The 22,252-nt window shown below is 61.2% G+C and overlaps 1 protein-coding gene across 1 annotated transcript in view; it reads left to right on the forward strand.

Annotated features, from left to right (window-relative positions):
- BESB_009440 (uncharacterized protein) overlaps positions 1 to 22,252 on the forward strand; it is a gene marked incomplete at both ends in the record, with an annotated part of 39,610 nt that overhangs the window by 5,343 nt on the left and 12,015 nt on the right. Inside the window, 11 exons of the mRNA XM_029359698.1 lie at positions 42 to 618; positions 823 to 889; positions 1,148 to 2,422; positions 2,701 to 4,749; positions 5,251 to 5,881; positions 6,547 to 7,820; positions 7,991 to 17,740; positions 18,152 to 18,671; positions 18,883 to 19,131; positions 19,410 to 21,095; positions 21,453 to 22,119. Of these exons, the coding sequence (XP_029222611.1) occupies positions 42 to 618; positions 823 to 889; positions 1,148 to 2,422; positions 2,701 to 4,749; positions 5,251 to 5,881; positions 6,547 to 7,820; positions 7,991 to 17,740; positions 18,152 to 18,671; positions 18,883 to 19,131; positions 19,410 to 21,095; positions 21,453 to 22,119 (18,745 nt within the window). The remainder of the gene's footprint in view (positions 1 to 41; positions 619 to 822; positions 890 to 1,147; positions 2,423 to 2,700; positions 4,750 to 5,250; positions 5,882 to 6,546; positions 7,821 to 7,990; positions 17,741 to 18,151; positions 18,672 to 18,882; positions 19,132 to 19,409; positions 21,096 to 21,452; positions 22,120 to 22,252) is intronic.

Below are 22,252 nucleotides of genomic sequence, written 5' to 3' on the forward strand. Positions count from 1 at the left end.
TGTCAGGCCTAGTTTCCTGCGTGGTGTTTTTTTTTTCGCAGTGCACATTCTCTTCAAAAAATGGGAGCTGCGGGCGCTGGGGTCCTCTATCCCGGTGAATAAAGAGCCCTGGAAAAATGTCGAGCTGTCCTTCATCGCCCACGACCCATCAAAATACCAGTCTCTAGGGAACCCAATTCGCCCGCCGCTCTGCGCGCCTCCCGCGGCGCGCGTCCCGTTCTTTCATGTTCCGTTCGCCGCCGCGAGCTCAGGAAGCAAGAGACAGGGAATGGCGAACCACTTGATGGCGCGCGAACTCAGCTCGCCGAGCGTCGGCAAGTCGTCGGATCGAAAGGCCTCTGTGGGCGCCGACTCGGGGGGACTGAAGTCGCAGATGTCTCTGCGGCGGAATTCGCCCGCGGTCGCCGCGAAAGAGGTCGGCATGGCGACCAGCGCCGAGGCGCTGTCTGTGACGGACGAGGCTATCGGAGCCGTGTCTCCGCCGCTTTTCAACGGTCACCAGCAGCACGCTCCGCTTCGTCTCTCCATGACGGCGGCAGTCGTCGACGCCTTCTTCAACTTTGTGAAGCTCCTCGACCTCTGGTTCGTCTTCATGAAGGGTGCGACGCGTCCTCTCAAGTAAGCGCTGGCGCTGTCGGCGTGGACGCTTCAGGTGGAGCGAACTTTTTGCAGCTACAGACTTCTTTGCCTGCCTAGGAAGGAGGGGCGGCGTGCACGTGTGCGTCGTCGGCACGGCGGTTCGCCTAGGGGTGCGAGTCTGGCTTCGAATTCTGTGTCTTCCGCCATACAGCGGCGAGCCCGTGTCCCTGTATGTTCACTCAGGCGCGTTGCCTCCGAGAAGGAATGCACCACATACGTCGACTCCTGGAAAAAGAAGCTCATCGGTCAGGTAGGGCCGATGTGGCGCGTGCCGCACTTTTGCGCAGACATGGCAGACGGCTCCGGTCTCCCGCATTCCGCGGGGGTGTTAATTCCGGCAGCTGGTTATCGCCGAAACTTGCCTTCACACTGCAAACGAAGCTATTTTAAAAAGCGTCCTTTTTTAAAAATTCAGCATTAAGGAAAGAAGATCAACGCGTACGCGTTCGTCGTCTCTTTCCCTGTGTATGTTTCACGATGGTTGAGGCCTGTGTCTCGCTGTGTGCAGACCAAACCGGGGGATGACGTGGAGAAGTACGTTGCGGAGTTCGAACACTCTTCTCCGCTCTTTCTGATTCTTCGTCTGCGTCAGCTGGCGGAGGACGGACTTTCGTGGAAAGACGGCGTGTCCGCAGCGCTTCTGCGGAAGCAGGTGTTCCGTGCGGTCACCCTGGGTTCCCCGCGAAACCCGTTTTCGTGCACCGGCTGCAGGCCGTATGTGTGCCGGGAAAACGACGACGAAGATGAGTCGGGAAACCAGGACTACAGCGAGGCAGGCGGTCGTGAGACGCGCATAGATGAGTTCGCCGAAGGGCACGCCCTCGAAGCGGAGGGCAGGGAAGGCGGTTTTGGCGGGAAGCGCTGGTTTTTCTCCGACGGCGAGCTCCAGGTCGTGGTGCCGAATCTCTGGCTCGAGCTCCTCCCGGTGATCAAGGGAGGCATGCACATTGACTTCCCCGCGAACCTCGCGCGCGCCAGCAAGCGCCGGTCGCGCGCGCGGAGTTCTCCGTTCGGGTACGAGGGCAGACGCTGCGACGACACGGACGAGGTCAATGCGAATGGGAGTCGGCGCCGCGAGCGGATTCGCGCCGGGTTGTCGCGCATCGAGGGCGGCGGGAGGCAGGTGAGAAGACGCAAGCAGGGACGGAAATCAAGAGGCTCTGCGGACGAGTCCTTCCCGGTGAAAGACTCGGCCTTGAACGGGGTGCTCGACTCCACGCCGTCACTCGCGTCGGCGCCGCGCAGCGCCGACGGCACGCAGACGCCGCCGTACATGGCGTACGACTCGGCGTGTGCCTCGGCGGCAGCTAGAAGGGGGGGGTCGCTGAGGCGCGTCGCGTCGGTTGAGAGCGTTGCCACGCAGGTGGCGGCGCACGGTGGAACTCTCAGGAACGGCAAGCAGTTCGAAGAAGACCGCGAGGGAGACAGGCGGCGACAGCCAGAGCGCAGAAGGGACGACCCCCGCAGCGGAGGCGCGAGTCACGGCGCGCGAGCCGAGGGCCCCAGACGGAGGCGGAGTGCGTCGGTCGAGCGCGAGGAGAGCATGCTTGCTGTGCAGGAGATGGCTGGTCGAGGAGCTGTTTTTGATCCCTTGCCCGCCAAGACACTCTGCTTCGTCGTCAGCTGCGACTTCCGATTCCACCAAAAGAAAAAGTCAGACATGGTGCGGAGCAACGACATCTACATCGACCTAGTTAACATTCAAAAGGGAGTTGTCGCCCTCCAACTGAAACGCTTTGACCGGCTCTGCTACACCCGCTCCGTCCCCGCGGAACTGATTCAGGTGAGAACGCAGACAGCATTTCAAGGCTCGTCACCGCTCGATCGACTGGCTGCACACGCGTCACGCATTTCCCTTTAGCCAGGCGCCTCGAGACTTGTGCACATACGTATATATATATATATATATATATATATATGCTTGCATGCATGGTTTTTATCTTTGCCTTGAGGACCTGCCCCGCTAGGATTCGGAGGCGTGCCTGTCCGCGTCAGGTGACTCGGGAGGTTGTGCGGACACAGACGCTTTGCTGCGATTCTCCTGGCTCCCTTGCTTCTCAGACACCTCTGCCGAGATATCTCATTGCTCCAGCGCCTCTCACATGCGGCGCGTGGACTACAGTCCTTTACATGTCTTCCTTCCCTCCGTCGCGGAAGGGTTGGGGCGTCGGGCTCGCCCACGCTCCGCAGCGGGCAGTTGTCGACGCGTCTGCAGCTCAGCAGGATCGCAGCGCCTTAGAGGACGAAGGCGAATACCAAATCATTGGGCAACACGTCATTCAAGGTTACCAGGCTGACGCGGCTCTCGCGGCGAACTGCGCGACGCCGTTGTCGCCGAATGGACGGCTAGACCCCGCTGACGGTTTCGAGAGCGACCCGGAAGTGGGAGCCTCGGGGCAGGCCGCCGGCACCGCTGCGGCGGCTCCGCGAGTTCGCTTCGGGCCCGCGGTTGAGGGTAAGCGCCAGTCTGTTGTCTCGCTGTTGACGTCGTATATCCATAGAATGGGTTCGAGACGGGGGGGTCACGCGGACGCGCGGAAGGAAGGCCTTATCGCCCTTCACCGCTCTGCGCCACCTGGCGCTCCCGCCGGCGCGGCCTCCGGTCTGCTAGACCCCAGAGCCGCGGCAGGCAGTCTGGCTGACGAGTCGGATGCAGAAGGCAACGACACCGTGGGCCCAATAGGGTGCAGCAAGCGGAAAAGCATTCGCATTTACTTGTCAGATAAGCTGCTGTGGGACGAAGAAAACGAGCGGCCCAAGAGCAAGAAGAAGACGGTGATTTCGCTGCCCGAGCTGACAGTCGTCGGCAGCGAGCTTCTGAGCCTCGCGGACATCGTGCCCACGACGTTCCTGACTCTGGATCTGTTCTTCCGAGAGGATCCCCTCATTCCGCAGTCTACGCTGGATGCGATTGCATGCGCGGTCAACTACTGCACGCGAGCCGACACCGTGGTCTCCATTCAGCTGGCGGAGGTAGCCCTGGTGTACCGGCAGTGTCTCCTTGACTACGGGCGCCTGAACACCTACCTCCAGCATGAGCACCGGACGCGGATCCAGTCGCAGCAGTGGCGCGCCCAGCTGGCGCATGCACAGAAATCGGCTAAAGGTCCTCAGGCTGAGAAAAAGCAGTCTGACGCCGCTCACGGCCGGGGTGCGAGCGACACCGGCCGACACTCGCGGCGGCTGCGATCCGCAGATCTGCGCACCACGCACGATGACCCCGTCCTCTCTGTGAGCCGGCGGAAGCTGCAGACGATCGTTCGAGACCACTCGTTTGTGACGACTCGCCAGCTTCTGTTTGGAGAGAACAAGAAGGCGGCGAACGGCTCGCAGGCGGCCAGGGGCTTCGACCCGCTCCACGAGCCACAGTACGGCCTGGGCGGGTCGCCTCACCTCGCATACGACGACGCGCCTCCCGGCTACCACCCTGGCGTGGGGGGGCTCGCCGACGTCTCCGTCCGCGACCGCTGCGGTCCGTTCTGGGGCGAAGGCGGCGAAGCAGTTCACTTCGAGCAGAGCCCGATGTTCGGTTTCGCTGACGGCGTCGGCTTCGACGACGCGGCGGGCGCCGGCGGCTTTGCGCGACGTGCAGCAGAGACGCATGGCGGACTCGGCCTCCAAGTGGCTCGCGCGTGGCGAAACTCGACGGAATTTGACGATGCGGCAGAAGGGACGCAGGCCCTCGACGCGCCTGGACAGACTCTGCGTCTCGAGCAGCCCTTCGCTGGAGAGGACGAAGCGGAAGAGCACGAGGAGGAAGAGGAGACTGAGGCGTGGGAAGACACGAGCGACCTGTACTCTTCAGACGACGCGGCGCTCTTTGGCGCGTCCAGCTCGACCGAAGAGGAAGAGGAGGAAGAACTCGACGAGGAAGTGATTTTGGAGGCGGAGAGGGAGCCTGTGGAGTCGAGTGGATTCGAGTGCGTCGCAGAGGGCGTGCAAGCGGTTGTCGAACGCGCCAGAATCCTCATCAAGGAGGAGAAACCCTGCGGAGACCCAGTTGTAGATGTTGACCTCCACGCAGTCACAGTCGGCGCCTTGCTCACTCCCAGCTACCAGGCTGATGCGTCACAGGCGCTCGCGCAACTGTGCAAAATTGAGAGAACGCGGGTAAGCTCGAGAGAAGCTGCAGGCCACAAATCTTTGTTTCAACCGTGACACTCTCAGCGAAGAAGACGTTATGGCTTCTTGCGATCACTGCGTCGCTAGTCACCCGCAGTGCTGGGGACTGACACGGGGATCGCATCCTGCGTAGCTGCTTTGGGCAAGCTTTGAAGGCCTCCGTGCGATCATCTTGTCGTTTATCGCCCCGGCGCGTGCTCAGGAGCCGCTGTCCGCATGCTTCGAGATCAGCACGTCTGTATCCTTGTGTGACGCGGCCATTATATGGGCGACACTATGTTTGAGATAACGCTGCTCCACGCACCATAGAGTAGTTTGCTCAAGGTCGCATATGTGCTCCGGATACAGCGGAGGACCTGCCGCTGCCGCGACTCGCACAGAGCGTTTGTGGAGGCGAAGCTCCGCGCGGCGAGGGGCGGAGAAGCGCCGCCGCCTGAGAGACCTCCTCACCGTTGAGATGCTGGCGCCTGCGATTCGCTGCCTTTTCAGCTTCGCGTGCGTCCTGACCGCATCGTAGTCACCGTCGGGGCTGTTCACGCAGGCGTCTGTACGCCCCTGCTGTCCCTGGGGGCCACGTGGCAGTATTTCCTTCCTCAGAAATACCCTTTCACTAGCGCCCTGCAGAAGCCAGCCATCTTGGGGAAGAAGCTGAAGCAGATGAGCTGTCTGCGCGACGTCGACACGCTTGCCGCGGCCGCCGTCGCAAAACTGGAGGAAGAACAGTACCAGCTGATGCTTAAGGAGCAGCAGCAGTGGCAGGAGGCGGCGCGGAACCAGTACGAGGGAGAAGCGCGCAAACAGCGCGGCGGAAATGGAGCTGCGGTGACCTCACGCGGAGACGCCCGCCGCTCGGCAGCTCCAAGCGGCTGCCAGCAGCCCTCTGCAGCAACAGACACGGAGTCTGGAAGACGCGGGCCTGGGAGCGTAGCAGGGGAGACAGATCGGGAGGGCTACACGGACGCGGGAGGAGATGAAACTGTGCTGCGGAGGTCAGCAAAGGATGCTGCAGGAGGGCGTAGAAGAAAGGGATCGACCGACGCCAAACTTGATATACCTCCACGCAAGCGACCGAGGCCCCCCGCCCTTGATCCTCCTGAAAGCGGTATTTACGCAGATGCACGTAAGTCACCCAGAAAGAAAAATCTACGAGTGACCCAGCTTGTCGCTTGCTTCTCCACTCTCCGCGTTCTGAAGCTATCGGTACACTGTAGTGCGAGACGAACGAGTCCACAGGCTAGCGAGCTGGCGTGCGAGACGCATCGAGGTTTGTTGAGCGAGTATCCTGCTTTACCACGCCGAGACCGTCACGCTGGTGACTGAGACGTCAAGACCTTAAATAGGTCACCCACAGCGCTGTTTTTTGGCGACTGTCCCCGTTACACCTGGCGTCGTAGACTGCTGCCTAGAAAGCGGTGAATCCAGTCGACTGTTTCCTGAGTGCGTGGTTCATGGGGGGCGCAGCGTCGTGCGGCAGGAACGGCATAACGGGGGCTGCACGCTGTCACGCATGGAGTGTTTCGCGCCACAGATTGCGTGCTTGGTGGAGGTATGAACTGCCGTCTCGCTGATTCTTGAGTTCACGCGAGAGCGGGCTCTTACCGTCCCCTCAGCGGTGAAGGGACTGGTTTTCTCCCACCTACTCAGTAGACAGTGCCAGAGGAGCCATGGGTCAGGCGCTTCGTTTCATGCAGACGCCTGTAGCTACTCGAGGTCTTTAGAGTTTGTGTTCATTTATTCTGGATACGCCGTTCTGGGCGTGTGGCGATTTTTTCATTCTTGGCTCAGTTCACCCGCGGTTCGAGTGGCTCTTCAACGAGACGGAGGAGGACGACGAGGATAGGCAGGGGCAGTCTACGAAGAAACGACCTGCTGCCAGCGAGGGCAACGATCATAACGGCCAGCCTGAAGCCGCGCCCTGCTTCGGCAAGTACTTGTGCGGGGTGGGAGCGAATCCGTCTACTGCGGGAGAGGAGGCAGTGGGCGAAGACGAGGGAAAAGCAGAGCCTGCGACTGCGACAGGCAAGCGAGCTCAGCCGGCGCCTAGGGGCGCCGGAGGCGCCACGTCCCAGGCAGGTAGCTCCGCAGAAGACGGGGCGGTCGCGGGGGACGGCGCGGTTCGAGGCGGCGATTCCGTCTCTGGGGGGGCCAACGAACGTGGAGCGCTGGCTGGTGACAGGGGCGCGCGTAATGTCGAGGGATCCGCGGACGCCGTGCAGGGACTCAGTCGGCGCGTCCACGACGGTTTGCAGGCTCGGGGAGGGGCTGGGTACGAATCCGACGGCGTTTTGCTGCCTCCGGTCGGTGAAAGACATCTTCGTATGGCAGCTGCTGCGCGTGTGGCGACGCAGCTGGCGGCTGAGAAGGAAGCAGCGGCGAAGGAGGCGAAGCGTGTCGTCGTTGCATGCGACGTCATCAATGTTGGCCTCTATACGGGAACACAGGTCCTCGCTGTGGCGTTGACCACGAATGAAGTGAAGCTGCGCCTAGACCTTCAGGGAGAGCAGAAGGCGGTGAAAGCGAAAGTTGGCGAGCTGTTCATGCAACACGTCAACCCGGTGGCGCCGCCTGCATCCGCGTCGGGCTGCCAGTCCCAGCAGCCGCTGGGACCGAGCACCGCTGGAACCGGTCAGCTACGTCCAGGGTTTCAGCACGCGGGCATGCGAAGGGCGAGCAGCGCGGTGCGGAGTCGAACCGGGGGCGCTGGCGGCGACTGCTCAGGCTTCGATCTGCGCAGGTCTCATGGGCTGCATTCTCTAACCGGCGGCTTCCCTGCTGCGGCGGACCCTTCGCGTTCGGCGGGCCTCGGTTACTCGAGCGTCATTCTTTGCAAGTACATAGCACACTTAGGTGCAGCCAGCAGTGAATATCGTCACGCAACCAATTTCATGCACCGGCTGTCGTCCCCCGCTGGGGCAAGGGGCGACGACGCACATGCGCCTGCGACTTCTGGGGAAGGGCTCGAGACTGTCGGGGGAGAGGCGACGGTCTCGCCCGACCGCGGCCGAGCGCGGGTCGTACTCTGCGCAACGCGAACTCGCGAGCGGCGAGCCGCGCTGCCGGTGCGGCGGCAGACTTAGCCAACAGCTGGTCGGGCGTTGCGGTTCCAGTTGATGGGCTGACCTGGGCCTCGAAGCACTCGAGGAAGGCCAGCGCGGCGCATGTATGGGGGCGCACCAGGGGCTTGTCAAAGTGTGGAAGCACAGGCGATTTGCGGAGCCAGGGGCTGCAGACCAACTCCACCGAGGCAGGCAGCGACGAGTTTCGGGCACGCTCAGCTGGTGCACTTCACCGCAGAAGACGCAAGAATGCCTCTGCTCGGGAGGGAGGAGGCAAACACACTGATGGACGCGGAAACGACGACTTTATAGACGAGGACGGAGATAACGACGGCGACTTCGATCTCGATGATGACGATGCTGGAAAGGTGTCCCGCACACGCCGACACAGCAGCTCAGGAGTATTTTACCGAGGAGACGAGGGACTGTTTCTCAACGACCTGTCAGCGGGGGGAGCGGAGCGCGACACTCAAGCGACCAATGAAGAGAACTTCGGGACGGCTCACGCCGCTGAGGCATCCCGGTCTAACAGCCGCGCGAGTAGCGCTGGCGAACTTCGCGGCGACGACGATGAGGCCGTCTCGGTCGACCTCGAGGACTCTGGATCTCCGAGAGGCCGCGCTACACGATTCGTGTCGCGATTTGAGCAGATCGGCCACAGAAAGGCCAGACGGGATGCGTGTGCACCAGTCGATGTGGACGGCCTTGCTGCTGAAGCGAGCGACCCTCGAGAGGCCGGTGGCGAGGATCCGAGTTCTAGTCACGGCGAATCGCTTCGGTCTTTGTTCAGGCGGAAAACGAGTCGCTACCAGGGGGCCATGAAGAACCTCTTGACAAGAGAGGAAAGGTTTGCTGCAGGGCGGCGGGGCGTAGACACGGGCAAGAGACTGGCGGAGGCCAGGGCAGCTGCACTCAGATCTGTGGCTGCAGTGACACATTCGGGCAGACAGGGTGGCAGGCGCGCTCGGTCTGCAGACAGGAGTCGGCACAAGACAGATCTTTCTCGAAGAGGAGCGTGCGTCGTGGAGGGGAATACAGGCCACCTGGACGAGTGGAGAGAGCTTTTAGATTGCGCAGAGGAAGGCTTTGACGATGACGAAGATGACAAGAAAGACTTCTGGATGGATCGGGACGGATTCGACCAGGGGGCCACGGCTTGCATCTGCGGCGCCGGCGTTCCAGAGGCTCAAGTGGAGACGTTTGTCTTTGGCAACGACGCATCCGAACGCGGAGCCTACGCGGAGAGCCGCGAACACTCCCCGCGTCGCCGCGGGCGCTTGACACACGCTGCTGCGTTAGCTGCGCCTCAGATCGCTCTGTCTGTGTCTCTGAATCCGGGCGAAAACGCGGTGGATGCGAGCGGCAAAATCCGTTCCCTCCACTTCTTTCCGACCGTCACGTTCACCTGCTGTGTCACGGAGATTGCGCTCCAGTCCGTCAGCTTTTTCAAGGAAGAGACGCTTCGCTCGTCCCTTCTTGCCGCAGCTGTCACAGAGGACCCGCTGGCCAGCGCGGTCGCTCGGAAGCACGGCATCTCCCTCCTTCCTGCCGACAGTGCTCCTGGGCCTACCAAAAATGGGTCGGCGCGAGTCCCAGCCCCGAAATCCGCGCCAGCAACTACAACGCTTCCTGCAGCTGCCGGTGGCCGCGGCAACCCCTGCCTCAAAAACCCTTCTCCATTGTCGACCTCAATGGCGTCGCGGGCGGATCCGAATCGGGCTGGCCTGGAAGTCGCAGGAGGCCCCCCTCCTGCGACTCGCGAGTCTGGCGAGGCAGCACATGCGAAATCCGCGCGTTCGCAGGGGGGCGCCGAGTCGGCTCTCAAGGACGATCACGGAGTTAAGAAGAGCGACGCACGAGCCAAGAGCGACGCAGCGGGTGAAGGAACGCCGGCGGAGAGTCAGCAGTGCTGCCAGAAAATCACCGTCAACTTCGTCCTTAGTGACATTTCTGTTAACGCGCTGACGAGTGACGCCGAAGGTCCACGCGCGCTTGGAATGCCGTCAGGTTCTGCTGCGGCCACTGAGACGACGCCCTCCTTCGCTGGCGCTGTCGAGACTGTGTCTAATATCGCCCAGAGGGTGGAGTCTGCGTCACGCTTGGCCTCGACGAGCGTGGCTGCGCCCGGGCCGTTTGGTAGCGATGCAAGTTTGTCCTCGCGTTGGAGGCCGAACGCGGCCGGGTTCGCGGATCCGCCGCCGCCAGCAGGACTTACAAGTGAGGCTGTAGAGAATGTTTCAAGAAGCTACGGCTGTTCCCTGGTTCGCGGGCGTCCCCCCGCACATAGCTCTTTACCTTACCCAATGGTCTACACGGCCCAGCGATGCTGCAGCATACAGAAACTGCCTTCCTCTGAAGCAGTCCCGCGCCAGCTATTGGAGACTGGATTACCCGGACTTCGAAAAGCCGGAAACGGCTCCTCAGCGGCCGGCAAGAAGGCTGGGCAGCCGTCGGGGACTGGACTGTTCGACAGTGCGACGGCTGCCAATTCAGGGGGATTCGGAGACTCAGTTTCTTGGTTTCCGGATAGTCCAGATTCTCCGTCCGTCCCCTTCGTCGCTTTTCGCCACATGAGTCGGGTGAATAGTTTGCCGCAAATATGGCCATCCGAAGTTCATAGCAGGACAGTGGTCGTCGACTCTCCCACGTTTGGCTTGAAAATCGAGACTATCCTATCGGTCGAGCTGCGTACCACAGTGGCATCGGACAAGGATTCGCCGGATGAGGGTGCAGACTCCGCAGCGAGAGAGGCAGCGGGCGCTGCCGATCCGGGGCAGGCCGGGACGGCGTCTCAAAGCAAGGTACATCTTCGAGGAGGAAACACGGCACAGGGAGGGTACAGGAGTGGAGACAGGGCACAGCTCGACCGCAGGCCTGCTCCAAAGTCCACGGTCATGGAACAGTCTATTTCAGCTTGCATATGGCGATTCCAGGTGTGTGCAGTCCGCAACTGTACGTGGACGATCGCGGCTCTCGTTCTGTTCGACACGGAGTACGCGGCAGTTTTGCGACGGACTGTGCTAACTAAACCCGGGGTGAGTTCGAGCGACGGAGACCCTTACGCCCGCACTGAGTTCGACGACGGGGCAGGTGGCCGCGATGTCGCACTGCTTCGAGGCGGTGGCGTCGTAGTTGATTCTGACGTCGGCGAGAGCAAGGACGCAGGACGTGGGACCTGGAGTCGACGCAAGGAGGGAGACTCAGTGGGCGCGTTCGGGACCCGTCCATTGCGTGGGGAAGCTGCCGACGGCACAGAGACCGTGAGAGACTGTGGACGGTATCCGAGCCAAGGTTACTTCGGAACTTTTGGAGCGGGCGGGACTTGGAGCAGAAGCATGAGTTTTCCTGAACAGCCGGGACACTCGCCGACGAACCGTGGCACGGCGGGTTCGCCCCCCGAGAGCGGCGTTTCGGCAACGAGTCCCCAGCATTTCGCAAACGAGGGCGGATCGTCTGTCGGAGGCACTGGAGGACGCTCATCCATCGCCGTGTCCCTCACTGAAGGCTTTGACGGCTCTGATGGTCATGTGCTCATTGACGACGGCGACTCCCAGTCTCAGCGTGCAAACAAAATGCGACAGCGGCAGCGCGCAGACAGTGTCGATCCATATTTGCCTGTTACGCCCTCTCCGCGCTCGGGTGCAGTGACAGATTCGGAGATGGCAGGAGCCGGATCCGGCCCTCGAACCAAAACGTCCTGGCTCTTCCGCCGAGCGTCTGGGTGGAGAGCGTCGGCATTTGCTGCTCCTGAGCCGTCATCAGGTGCTCTGAATCTAGCCAGTGAATCGCGAGTGGAGGGTGAGGACAACGGCAAGCGGCGGAGCCTCATCTTGCGGACCTTTACTTCCAGTCGTAGCAAGCGGGCTTCCAGCATAAAACAGCCTCGACTTGACATGAGAGGCATCGAGGCCAGCCAAAACTCCCTGGGTCAAGCCGCAAGCGATGAAGACCTCGGGAAAACTGGACAGAGAAAGGCGTCAAAGAGTGGGTTTCGGTCGCGGACGTGGTTTAGAAGGGAATCACTTCCTGCACACTCTGACTCAGAAGCACCCTTCCTTCCGTCGCATGCAGCGGGGCCTCCGAGTCTGATGCGTGTCAGTCACGCGCAGACGCCTACTGCGTCATATTTCGAGGGCTCCGTTGATCCCCTTGCTCTGAGAGCCAGGGGATCTAGCTCACTAGCGAGGACCAGCTGGATTACAGGCCGGCATGCTCTGCAAAAACGTATGTCTTTGACCACTCGCATCGGCAAGAAACGCTGGTCGGCCGCTTCGCACGGCTCCCCTGGAGACGCGCGGTCACAGCGTGTGGCGGCTCCTGCGGGGACGTCTCCAACTGCGCCGAGTGCAGGCATCTCTGGAGTTGGAGGGCCCTCGGGGTTTCTAAGAGTTCCCGCCGCAGCTGGAGGCAGCAAACGCTTCATCACCCTCGGAACCCAGGGAGGTGTGCTGGGGTATGGACCCGCAGGAGCGGGTGGCCCCCGCGGCGGCGGCTTGGTCCTCGAAGATTCCACAGCTGGCGGCATGCGCCGCAGCGGCCGCACCGGGCAAGGCCAGGGAGGCATGCCAGACGACGGCGCCGGCCCCCTGGGTGATCGCTACGGAGGCTGGCAGCAGGGCCCGCAATCCTTTTATGATAGCGCCTACGGCCTGGTGCAGATGCCACCGCGTGGGAGCATAGGGACGGGAGGATTCGGAGCCTACGGGGAATACGGTGCAGACTGGAGCATACCTGAGGCGCCAGGAGAACTCGAGGACGACGACAGGGGTGTCGTCGCGATGCAAGAAGTTGTGGTGAGCTGCCTGCTGGAGTCCTTCTCGATCACGGTGCGGCGGCTGGCTGTCTGGAACGTATTGTACGTCCAGGATGACTTCCCGTCATTCGATAATCCCCCGAGGATTCGGCCGCCTATGATGCCTACAGGGCATCACGAAGCAGCTGTTGGTAGCAGGCTGCTGTCGGCCTCAGGTGGAGGCGCTGGCCAGGCCATAGCGCATGCAACCGGGACGGGTGGGAGTCGTGTGACAAGCCCCCGTGCCGCGGGTGACCGAACCTCAAGGGGTGTGCATACGGGCGCGAACGCCGCAGGGAGCAGCCGAGCCGTTTCTACAGGCGACGTAGACGGTGCTGCCGCTACCGATTCAGGAAGCAAGGCAGCTCGAGGCGCCCACGCAGTGCCACGCTTAGCTGTCCCTCCCGTGAAGTCGACGGAGAGAGCGATCTCTGCGGCCGGCGGCAGTGGTTTCCGTCATGGCGAAGAAAGCTTGGGCCCGTCCTCTCCCATGGCAGACAGTCGCGGGAAAGGAAGTGCGCACCGACGCGGGTCCTCGAGCTCGCGCAACTCTGGGTCGCGAGCCCGATCGGTTCTTGGTCATGCCGCCAACGGCATGCTAGGAGAGGCTGCAGAGCGCTCTGAGGATCTCGAGGGCGAAGGCACGTCGGCGGGGGCGTCTCGTCCCGCAGTGCCGCATCCAGTGCTTTCGTATCTGCGAGGATCCTCTCACTGCCATCCGGCAGCGTTGGCAAGTGCTGCTGCTGTTACAGGAGCCCTGGCTGCGGCAGGTCACCACGGATTCTTTGGACTGCACCCGTCCTCTTTGTTGGCTGGCATATCGACACGGCCGGGAGCCGCTCACGCAGCTCTGACAGCAGGGGCCATAGCCGCAGCCGATGCCGCGGCAGCGGTGGCGCGTCGTGGCTACCAGCGGCAACAGGTCGGCATTGACGTGGCGTCATCGGCCCAGCGCGGGCAGCGTTCCTCAGGAGGTGCAGCGCGGACGGCGGGAAGTGCTTGGGACGGAGTGGGGACCACTCGCAGCAGGTACATCGGGGCAGCAGGTCTGGGGACTGGAGGCGTTGTAACGGGGGCAGCGCCGGATTCTCCCTCTGGGTGGCTAGCGGATGACCCCGCAGGGCAGGTCTATCCGGGGGACTTTCCGCCCGAGTTGTTGGCAGCGCAGGCCGACGTACAAAAAACGGCTGGTAATCTAATGGGAGTGAATGTGTTGCTTCAAGAGCTGTGGTGCGATGATTACGTGTCAATGGCTCTGCCTAGCGTGCCGTTCTTCGCGCACGCGATTGCGGCGCAGCATGTCACTCCTCTTCTGTTGCCGGTCGTTGCCCGCACAACGTCTAGGGAGGAGCAAGCTTTTCTTAGGACGCAGCAGGAACAAGAGAAGCAGGAGTTCCAGAGAAAGCAGGAACTGCTGAGGCAACAACTTTTGGCTTACGAGCAGGCCACTCGGGCTCGTGCGCGCGGGAAGTCAGGAGGCGGCGACAGGAACTTGGCCGCTCTTCTCAGTCCGGGCCGCGGCGAAGCGGGGGTTTCTGTGGGGACAGGTGAGGCGAAGCGATCGAATTTGGCAAACGTCAGGTTCGACCCCGCGACTCAATCGTATACCACGCGGGCCCGTTTGTCTCGTGGAGCTAACGAAGGCCAAGACCACTCTCAGTCAAGAGACGATCGCGGAAGCCGAAAGGCTTCGTGCGAGACAGAGGAGGAGCGTACAGGGGACACCGGGCAGGCGTCAAGAGCCACTCGCGGCCGATCGTGTGCTAACGATCCACACCTCACCGTTCTTTTCCGCTTGAAGGACTCGGTTTGCACCAGTCAGGAGGACGACCGCGGTGTCGGGGACCGGGATGAACGTAACTCGATAATGTGCAAGGTGTCGGTGCACCCCACGTTCTGCTCTGTGGATCCCTTCCTCATGAGGACGGTGATGCAGCTTGCAGGACCAGAGGGAGGTTTAGTGGGTGTTATTGAACGGTTCAAAACAGAGCTCGGTCAGCGAATTCGTAGCCATAAAGACGCGACGTCAGGCCTCCGAGGTGGATATCCCACTTTTGGTCGCCAGCCAGGCGAGGAGGACGTCGCAGGCGGTTCCTGGGACGACCGCGGAGGCGGCACTGGTCACGTCCGCAGCGGAGACAGCGGATTCGAAGGTGTGAGCAGCAAAGAGCAGGCTCCAGGCCCGCTGCCCCCCGATGCCGGAGAGCCGGCGTCGCACGCGGCCGAGGGCGCCGGTCATGCTAGCAAGGCAGCTGAGGCGCGCTCGCAAGCGGTGCCCGAATATTGGAACTTCTCTCAAGGCGGTGGAAGGCAACTCGCACTTCAGAACGGAGAGGCAGCATTCGGCCCGGGCGGTACGGACGGAGAGCGTGGACGCTCCACGGAAGAGAAAAGTGGATCTGGCGCAGCAGTGGCTGCGGATCGCGTCGACCACAAGCTGTGGGGGAAGTCCTCGCAGACGTTCCGAGGAGCGGCGGCTTTCGCAACCACATTTCTTGACCTTTTGCCAAAAAATATCTATGTTTCGGTCGGGGTAGAGTCCCTACAGGTGTCGTTTCCTGCTGCTGCTGCAGTGCTTGGCTCTGCAAAAGTCCCCGCCTGGCTTCTCCCTTTCCCTACAAAGTATCTGGCTCTGCCGGCTCATCGCATACCGCTGCGAGCCATACCGTACTACCGACTAGGTTGCTGTACTGCCTTAACTCACTCGCCTACAATATGTCTCGACGTTATCGCGACGGTAGCGTGCCAATGCTCAGACGAGAAGGGGGACGAGATCACCAGCAACGCTTTTTTCCACTATCGGGTGTCTCCGGCAGCTCAAGGCGATCGTCTGGGACGGCCTTACAGTCCTCTCATGGCAAAAGGCGGATACCCTCAACATGAGGCAGCATTTTACCCGAGTCGCCGAGGCGGTCCTGTCGCGGGAGGTTTCCCTCGCGCGTATCCAGGGCAAGGCGGCTACACACATGGTGTCGCAGATCATGTCTCTGGAACGCCTCCTGGTGCTGGCAACGGGCAGCCACCCCGCGGCGGCGGAGACGCTCTCTACGGCGGACAGGCGGTGACGGTAAAAGGCCGTGACAGTGTGCTGGGGGGGAGGTATCCGGCTAAAGCTCTGTTGGGTTCTTCGTCACCGTATGGGGCTTCAGCAGGTGCTCGCGGCCTGCCAGGTCGTATCCCCTCGACCTATGGAGACGGAGGTGTGTGGTACGCTGGCGGGGAGGCTGGTGCAGCGGGCTACGTGGGCTACGATGCACGGGATGAGGTCCACGGTGTTAGCCGTGGACCCTCTTCAGAGAGCGGATCGGAGTCTGGAGGCTCGTCGGTTGGATCTATCTCGCTAGGCCTGCCTGTCTTCCGCGTGCAGCTGCTGGACCAGGCCCGAATGCACGATCTCAATGCGCCTGACGCTGCGGAGGCTGTCGCAGCAGCTCGTGCTCAGATCGTAGTGAAGCCGGAAGCGGAAATGCCGCTCGAGTCTCGAACGCAGGCAGACGGGTCCGGTGTCCAGCGGCGAAGCCAAGTGAACCGTTCGTCTCGCCCCTCCGCCCGCAAGACTTCACGACGCAGGGGAGACACACAGGCGCCGTCTGGAAGCGCGTGGCGAGAGGGCGAACTTGGTCGAACTGGTGAAGATACCGCGTCAACAGCGATTCTGTTGCCCATGAACGCGTGGCGTCCACCAGTGCTGGATATCCGTATCGACAGGGTGGAGGTGAAGTTTGCGCCAGCTGAAGACACCTTCTCAGGAGACTGCGCGAGGAGCGACGGTGGAGCATCGGAAGCGTTGCAGGTGACCCTCGACCTTTCAGTGGGAAACATCACCATATTCACGCAAGATGGGTCACGCCTTCTGCGCAACACATCTTCTTTGCGGAGACTGTTCGCCATCCCACTGAGTTCGCCTCCTCCTGGAGGCGCCACTCAGGGGGCGGGGGTCGCTTTTTCTTCGCCGTCTGCCAATTGGTGGTCGCAGCATGGCGGCGCTGGAAGTGCACGGCCTGGCGCTCCTGGATGGTCTGGGTCTGGTCGCCAGGCACCGCCGCCTCCCGCAGCCAAGAAAGAGGCGCTGAGGTTCGGGCTGTCTTCGATGCTTGCAGGACGTCTGGAGGACAAGTTTTTCGAGTTGTCGGTCAGGGGCTCTCCTGCTACCGTGGAAGCGAAAGGACGTGTAGCTATGACGCGCATAGAGACGCAGATCAGCGTGCTTGTCGGTTGTGCTGATTGGGTATTTCTTTTCTTGGACTTCTTGAAGCAGCAACACAGGGCTGAGGTGATCTATCCCGCAATCAATTTTGGGTGCTGCTTCTCAACCGCCATATGCCCCTCGGGGACAGGAGTGAAGAATCTTCTGAGCGATCAAGTTTTCCTCCTGGAAGCAAGTGCTGCGGCCGAAGGCAGGAACGAGATTCTCACTACAAACTCCTCTGTTGACGCCGGAGAACGTGATGATCGCAACGACAGTCCTCTTTGCCGCAGCGCTCCTCTCAGCTACAGCACGGAGTTCTTCGGAAACCTCGAGGAGTTTGAGAGGAACTCTGGTGGCACACAGTCGGCTGGTGGAGGGGGCGAGGATACGTCTGTCAGCAGTATTGCCGACAAGGATAACTATCTGGCCCGTGGCTCAGCTGGAGAAAGCTCCGTGGGTGGCTCCGAGGACCTCTTCAGCGGAGATGACTGCAGCGTGGAGGCTTTCCTCGTGGGCCGGTCAGAGGCGCGCCACAACCACGAACAGAAGCAGCAGCTTCTCAGTATGCTACGGCAACGACGAGGCCTGGGCTTGATGAAGCTTATGTTCCCTGCATTTGAATTGCCTCTGGATTGCTGTACGCTTGGCAGTCTGGGCTTGCCTCCCCTCTTACCTCCTCTGCTCCCGCAGGAGTCTCTTGAACGCGTGGTGGAAGAGGCTCTAGTTTCGCGGCAGCCAGAAGCTCTCGGCAACGCGCCTGGCGGAGTTCTCGAGGCCCGCCGTGATGGAGGGGGGGGCAGGGATGCTGTGAAGGAAGATGGGGAAGTCTCGGAAGCACCAGTGACTGCGATCAAGACTCTCCACAGAATGAGCACAAGCGGCCTGCTAGAGTTCCACAAGGGGAAGGTCAAGAAATTTGGAAGTGCCGCCAAACGCGCGATCGTAAGTTTGCTCCCTGTCCTTTTTTGTCTGCGCTGCGGCACGACCCTGCTAATGGAGCAGGGTTCTCGTGGGAGATGTTTCCGATGCTTTATGGACAAGATCGATGATGTTCCGCATATTGCATCTCTTCGAGCAGCAGAAACACGTTCCGATATACTTCTGAAGCATCTTGTGCATTTGCTAGTGTTCAACATCTAGTTAGAGAGGTAGCAGCAGGATGGGAATTTAGGATCTCTAACGCCACGCGGGGGCGGGGGGGGGCGGGGGGGGGGAAGCGGTATGTGTGTTTGCCACGCTCTAGTCACTGCTTTGACGCAGCCGACGAGATGAGCTTGTTGTTCACCGGGCATCTCCCATTCAGTCCTGACCCCGAAACCTGAAGTGTGTGTTGTCGTCTCCACTCGTTTGCAGGGCCATGCCCCAGACAAGGTGACGGGTCTTTTCAGGCGTCCTGCGTATGAGACAGGGGCTGCGCGAGGCCACGATACCCGTGGTGCCTTCGGGAGACCTGCAGGCTTTGGCGTCCACGGTGTGGCTCGCGCGAGTCGCTCCGGAGCAGCAGCGGCCTCGGGCGGGCCGGCTGGGGGGGCGCCGACCCAGTTGCCGATGGGGTACGCCGACGGTCGCGGCGGATCCTGGACGCGCGGCGGATCCTGGACGCGCGGCGCATACAAGGGCGACATGAATCAACTGCGAAGCTGTGCCGGCCGTGGCCTGTGGACGGAAGACGCGAACGCTCAGGAAATGGCGCAGAGCCCCACACTGTACGGCATTCCCACCGACGCAGGCGCTTCCGATAGCAGAGCCATCGACGCTGGAGATGAGGATCCTTACGCGCAGTCCGAGGTGCCGAGCGATGCCTCTGGGAAGCGCGCAACGGGTAGCAGGCGGATAGGTCGGGACAGGCTGCGGCGAGTCGTGCGCATCAGAGGTAGGCATGAATGCACAAAAATACCCGTAATGTGTTGTTACCCGCTGTCGGCCTAGAAATCTCTGAATGCCGATGCGGACATACATGCTTTCCGAGGCCTTTAGTGAGTCATGGCAAGACCCAACATGTCTGTCGTTGAAGGCTTGAGGTGTACTCAATGCTGCCGGGGGTTCGCAGGTGTTCTTTTTTATCTTGTGGCTGCTGCCTGCAGGTCTCTTTGGAAGAAAGAAGAACAAGGGCGGCGCAGGAGGCCGGCAGTCAATAGAGCTAGACGACGACTCCCTTGAAGATTACAGGGACAGAGAAGACGATGAGCAGTCCGGTGGACGTATGCGGCTCAACTCGCGTGCGTACGGAAGCGGTTTCAGGAGCATCCAGAGGGCTTTTTCCTTCCCCAACTACCGAAATCGGAGTGCCTCTGGATCAGTGCCAAAGTCGTCCTTCTTCTCGCGCCCGCAACGTAAGCTGAAGCAACTGGATAGCCAGCCAGCCTTGGCCAGTGTGACTCCGTGGAGGGTGTTATAGACACGCGGCTCGGGCACATGAGAAGTGCCCTCTATTAGAACGGGGACGAGGGGGGGGGGGGGCGGGGAATGGTTTATGTTTGTGCGTCTCCGCGGACACACTCGGCATCTGTTATTCACTTTTGCTCGCGGTGAATTCTGTCAAAAAGGGAAGGAGCGCGCACCCGACTTATGTCTCATCGGTGCGTGTTTTTCGCTGGTGTTGTCTTCTCAGGCAATGCGCGACGGAATCAAACTTTGCAGCGACACAGCATCCTCGGTCCTGTGCGCGGCGAGTTTGCCACCTACGACGCATACGCAGATGTCGTACGACCTGACGAGTTCGGCCTTCGCAACTTCCCATATGAGGATGGCCTTCGGGCCTATGCGCCTTACCGGGATGCTGAGTGGCAGTCCAGTTACCGCAATTTTGGATGCAACGATGGGCTGGTTGCAGCCGCCCGTCGGGGCACTCGTATGCAACAGTCCTCTGCAGCCCCTGCGGCTCCATCTCTCGCACGGGCGGCCGTCGTGACTGCTCTCAAGGGCATTGGGGATGCGGTTGCTGCAGCGAAGAAGAGAGGCAAAGCTGTCGAGGCTGCCAGCATGTCCCAAAGACGGAAAGTTGTCGTCGTGGAACTCGACGGCGTGGAAGCGTGGTTGGTTCTTCCGCCGCCTGAAATCCTGGCGCTACGGAATTCCTTGCCGCCAGTTGGCGCAGTGGACACAGGAGCAGGGGTCTCGGCCGAGTCCGGCATAGTTGCATCGTCGGGCGCGACCAAAGGGGGCAGCAACACCAATGCAAGAACAGCGACGCCCAGCACAGCGACTCCTGGGGGTGGAGACCTGTCTTCAAAGCCAGAGAACGACAAAGCGGGCATTCTTGCAGAGAGGGCGCTCCTGTCGCTGGACGAAACGTCTTCCTCTGCTTCAGCGGAATCTGCATCGTTGTCCACAAATACAATTGTAGAGACCGACGAGAGCGACCGGACGAGCGCTACCAGCAGCTTAGCAGGCAGCGACGCCGCCGCGTCGTCAGTGTCGTCGGCTGGCTCGGATGACGACATCCTCTTGTCCGGAATGTCGCCGTCTGTATATTCAGCTGTTTCGATGCTTCCAAGACTGCAGATTCTTTCCACTGCATACAAGGTCGCTGGGTTTCTTTTAGACGAGGACCAGAGGAAAGACAGCAAAAACCGGCAGACTGTTGCAGTTGGGGCCTTGTTGTGTTGCTCCCTTAATGTCCAGCAACTCGGCGCTGAAGTCGGCGCGGCCGTAGGTGTCCGCAGCTTAAGTATGATGATTGGGACGCCAACGCCGTGTGAAGCTTTTATCGACTTCGTGTCTCCTGGCCTTTCCCGATACATTCACCTGCCCACTTTCCACAAGCAAGCCGCGTGGTTCAACGCCGCTGCCTTGAGTCGGTACCCAGGGGGAGCAGCGGCGTACAGTAATGCACACGCGGGCTCTGCATGGCTCGACGGCGCCCTTGTGGGCGCGAATGGCCCTGCCGCCCACCTCGGTCTACAGGCGCGGTCCCGAGCTTCAGACACCGCGATGCAACAGGAGACGTTCGGCGGAGCTTTCCCGGGTGCAGGCCAGGGAGGAGTTGGAATGGCGTATAGCCGACTTGGAGGAGGCGCGCTAGAATCGGCAAATGGGCTGCCCGCCATCAAAACTGGAGGCGGCGCGCCGCCGTCTCTAGGCGTGGCAGAGCTGCAAGATACCGCGAGCGGCCCGCAGCATGCGGGGACGAGAAGAGACCCGCAAATGCCGCAAGGCATTGATCGAGGAGGGCGTCCAATGCTTCAAGGACTTCCAGCTCTTCTAGAGGGTTTCAGTGGCGCAGTCTTGCTTCCCAACGTGCACATCCGTACGGACCATCTTCTTTCGGTTTCCCCGTCGTATATGGCTTTCGGAGGTACGCATGTCTACTTCCTGCCCAGCTAGATACGGACACACTGTCGTGATATGACCTTGACAAAAACTCGCAGCGCTGGCAGTGCGGCTGTTTTTCCTCGGAACTGATGGGTTTTCGTATGCAGGTAGCCAGTAGGGGTGGGTCAGCGCCTTGACTCGCCTTGTCAGAATATTGTGCAGCAGAGGGAGGGCCCCAGTAGGCAGCCGGTGCAAGTGTATGCTGACTGCTGTGCTCTGTTGCCTTGTTCGGGGCTCAGGTGTTTGTGTAAGGAGGATCGACATTTGTACGTCTGAGACGAACAGCGCCGTGGACACTACTGAGACCTTCACGTGCGTGTGCATGCGTTTTCCCCTACAGGCGTCCCCGGGGCTGCCGGTCGCGTCGACCTCGATATCAACGATCCCCAGGTCCACTTCTCTTTCGAGATCTTCCAAGGCTTGGTGGAGATGCACGCTCGCCTGGTGCAGGAGCTGGCCTCAGCGAAGAAAAGCATAGGTCGTCGCTTGTCCGCCAGCGCTCAGAGCGCGTCGGTAGTCGCAGCCGTCCAGCGAGTCGCGGAAGCCGCTGCTCATGCTGCTGCTGGAAGCAGCAGTTGCGGCGGGAGCGCGTCTTCTTCTGCACAGCGGCGCGTATCCGTTGACTCAGTCTTCCGGAGTTCCGGCGGCGAAATGCCAGAAGCGGCTGCTGCCCACCAGCAAGCGGGGCGCGACTCCACGGGCGGCGGTCCGGGCGGAGGCAGGCGAAGCGTCGACGGCGGTGCCCAGCAGCGCGGCGCCAGTAGCGAGCTTGGTCAACTCTTGTATCCCCATATCTGCAAGATTATCACCAACTACATTCTGCGGGTGGGAGACAACACCATGGAGGGGCGGCTGCTTGCGCTGCTTGCCGCGTCTGTCACCAGGCTGAGCCAGGCTGTGTTTGCTGCGAAGCAGCCTAGAGCGGAGCCGGTGCGATCATCGACGCGCCCCAAATTAGGAGGCCCGAACGGCGTTCCTGCGGTACTAGAGGAGTTTCAGAAATCTGGGTGAGTGGAAACAACAGTCGCGCTTCACGAGGCCCCCCAGTGTTTGTGCGCAGTCTCGATTTGAGACGTGTATTTCCTGAGGTTGCACGACCGACCCAGCAGTAGTGGCTTGCACCGTGCGTCACCTTACGTG

The sequence above is a fragment of the Besnoitia besnoiti genome, chromosome I, assembly GCF_002563875.1.
Source record: "Besnoitia besnoiti strain Bb-Ger1 chromosome I, whole genome shotgun sequence".
In the NCBI taxonomy this organism is placed as follows: domain Eukaryota; phylum Apicomplexa; class Conoidasida; order Eucoccidiorida; family Sarcocystidae; genus Besnoitia; species Besnoitia besnoiti.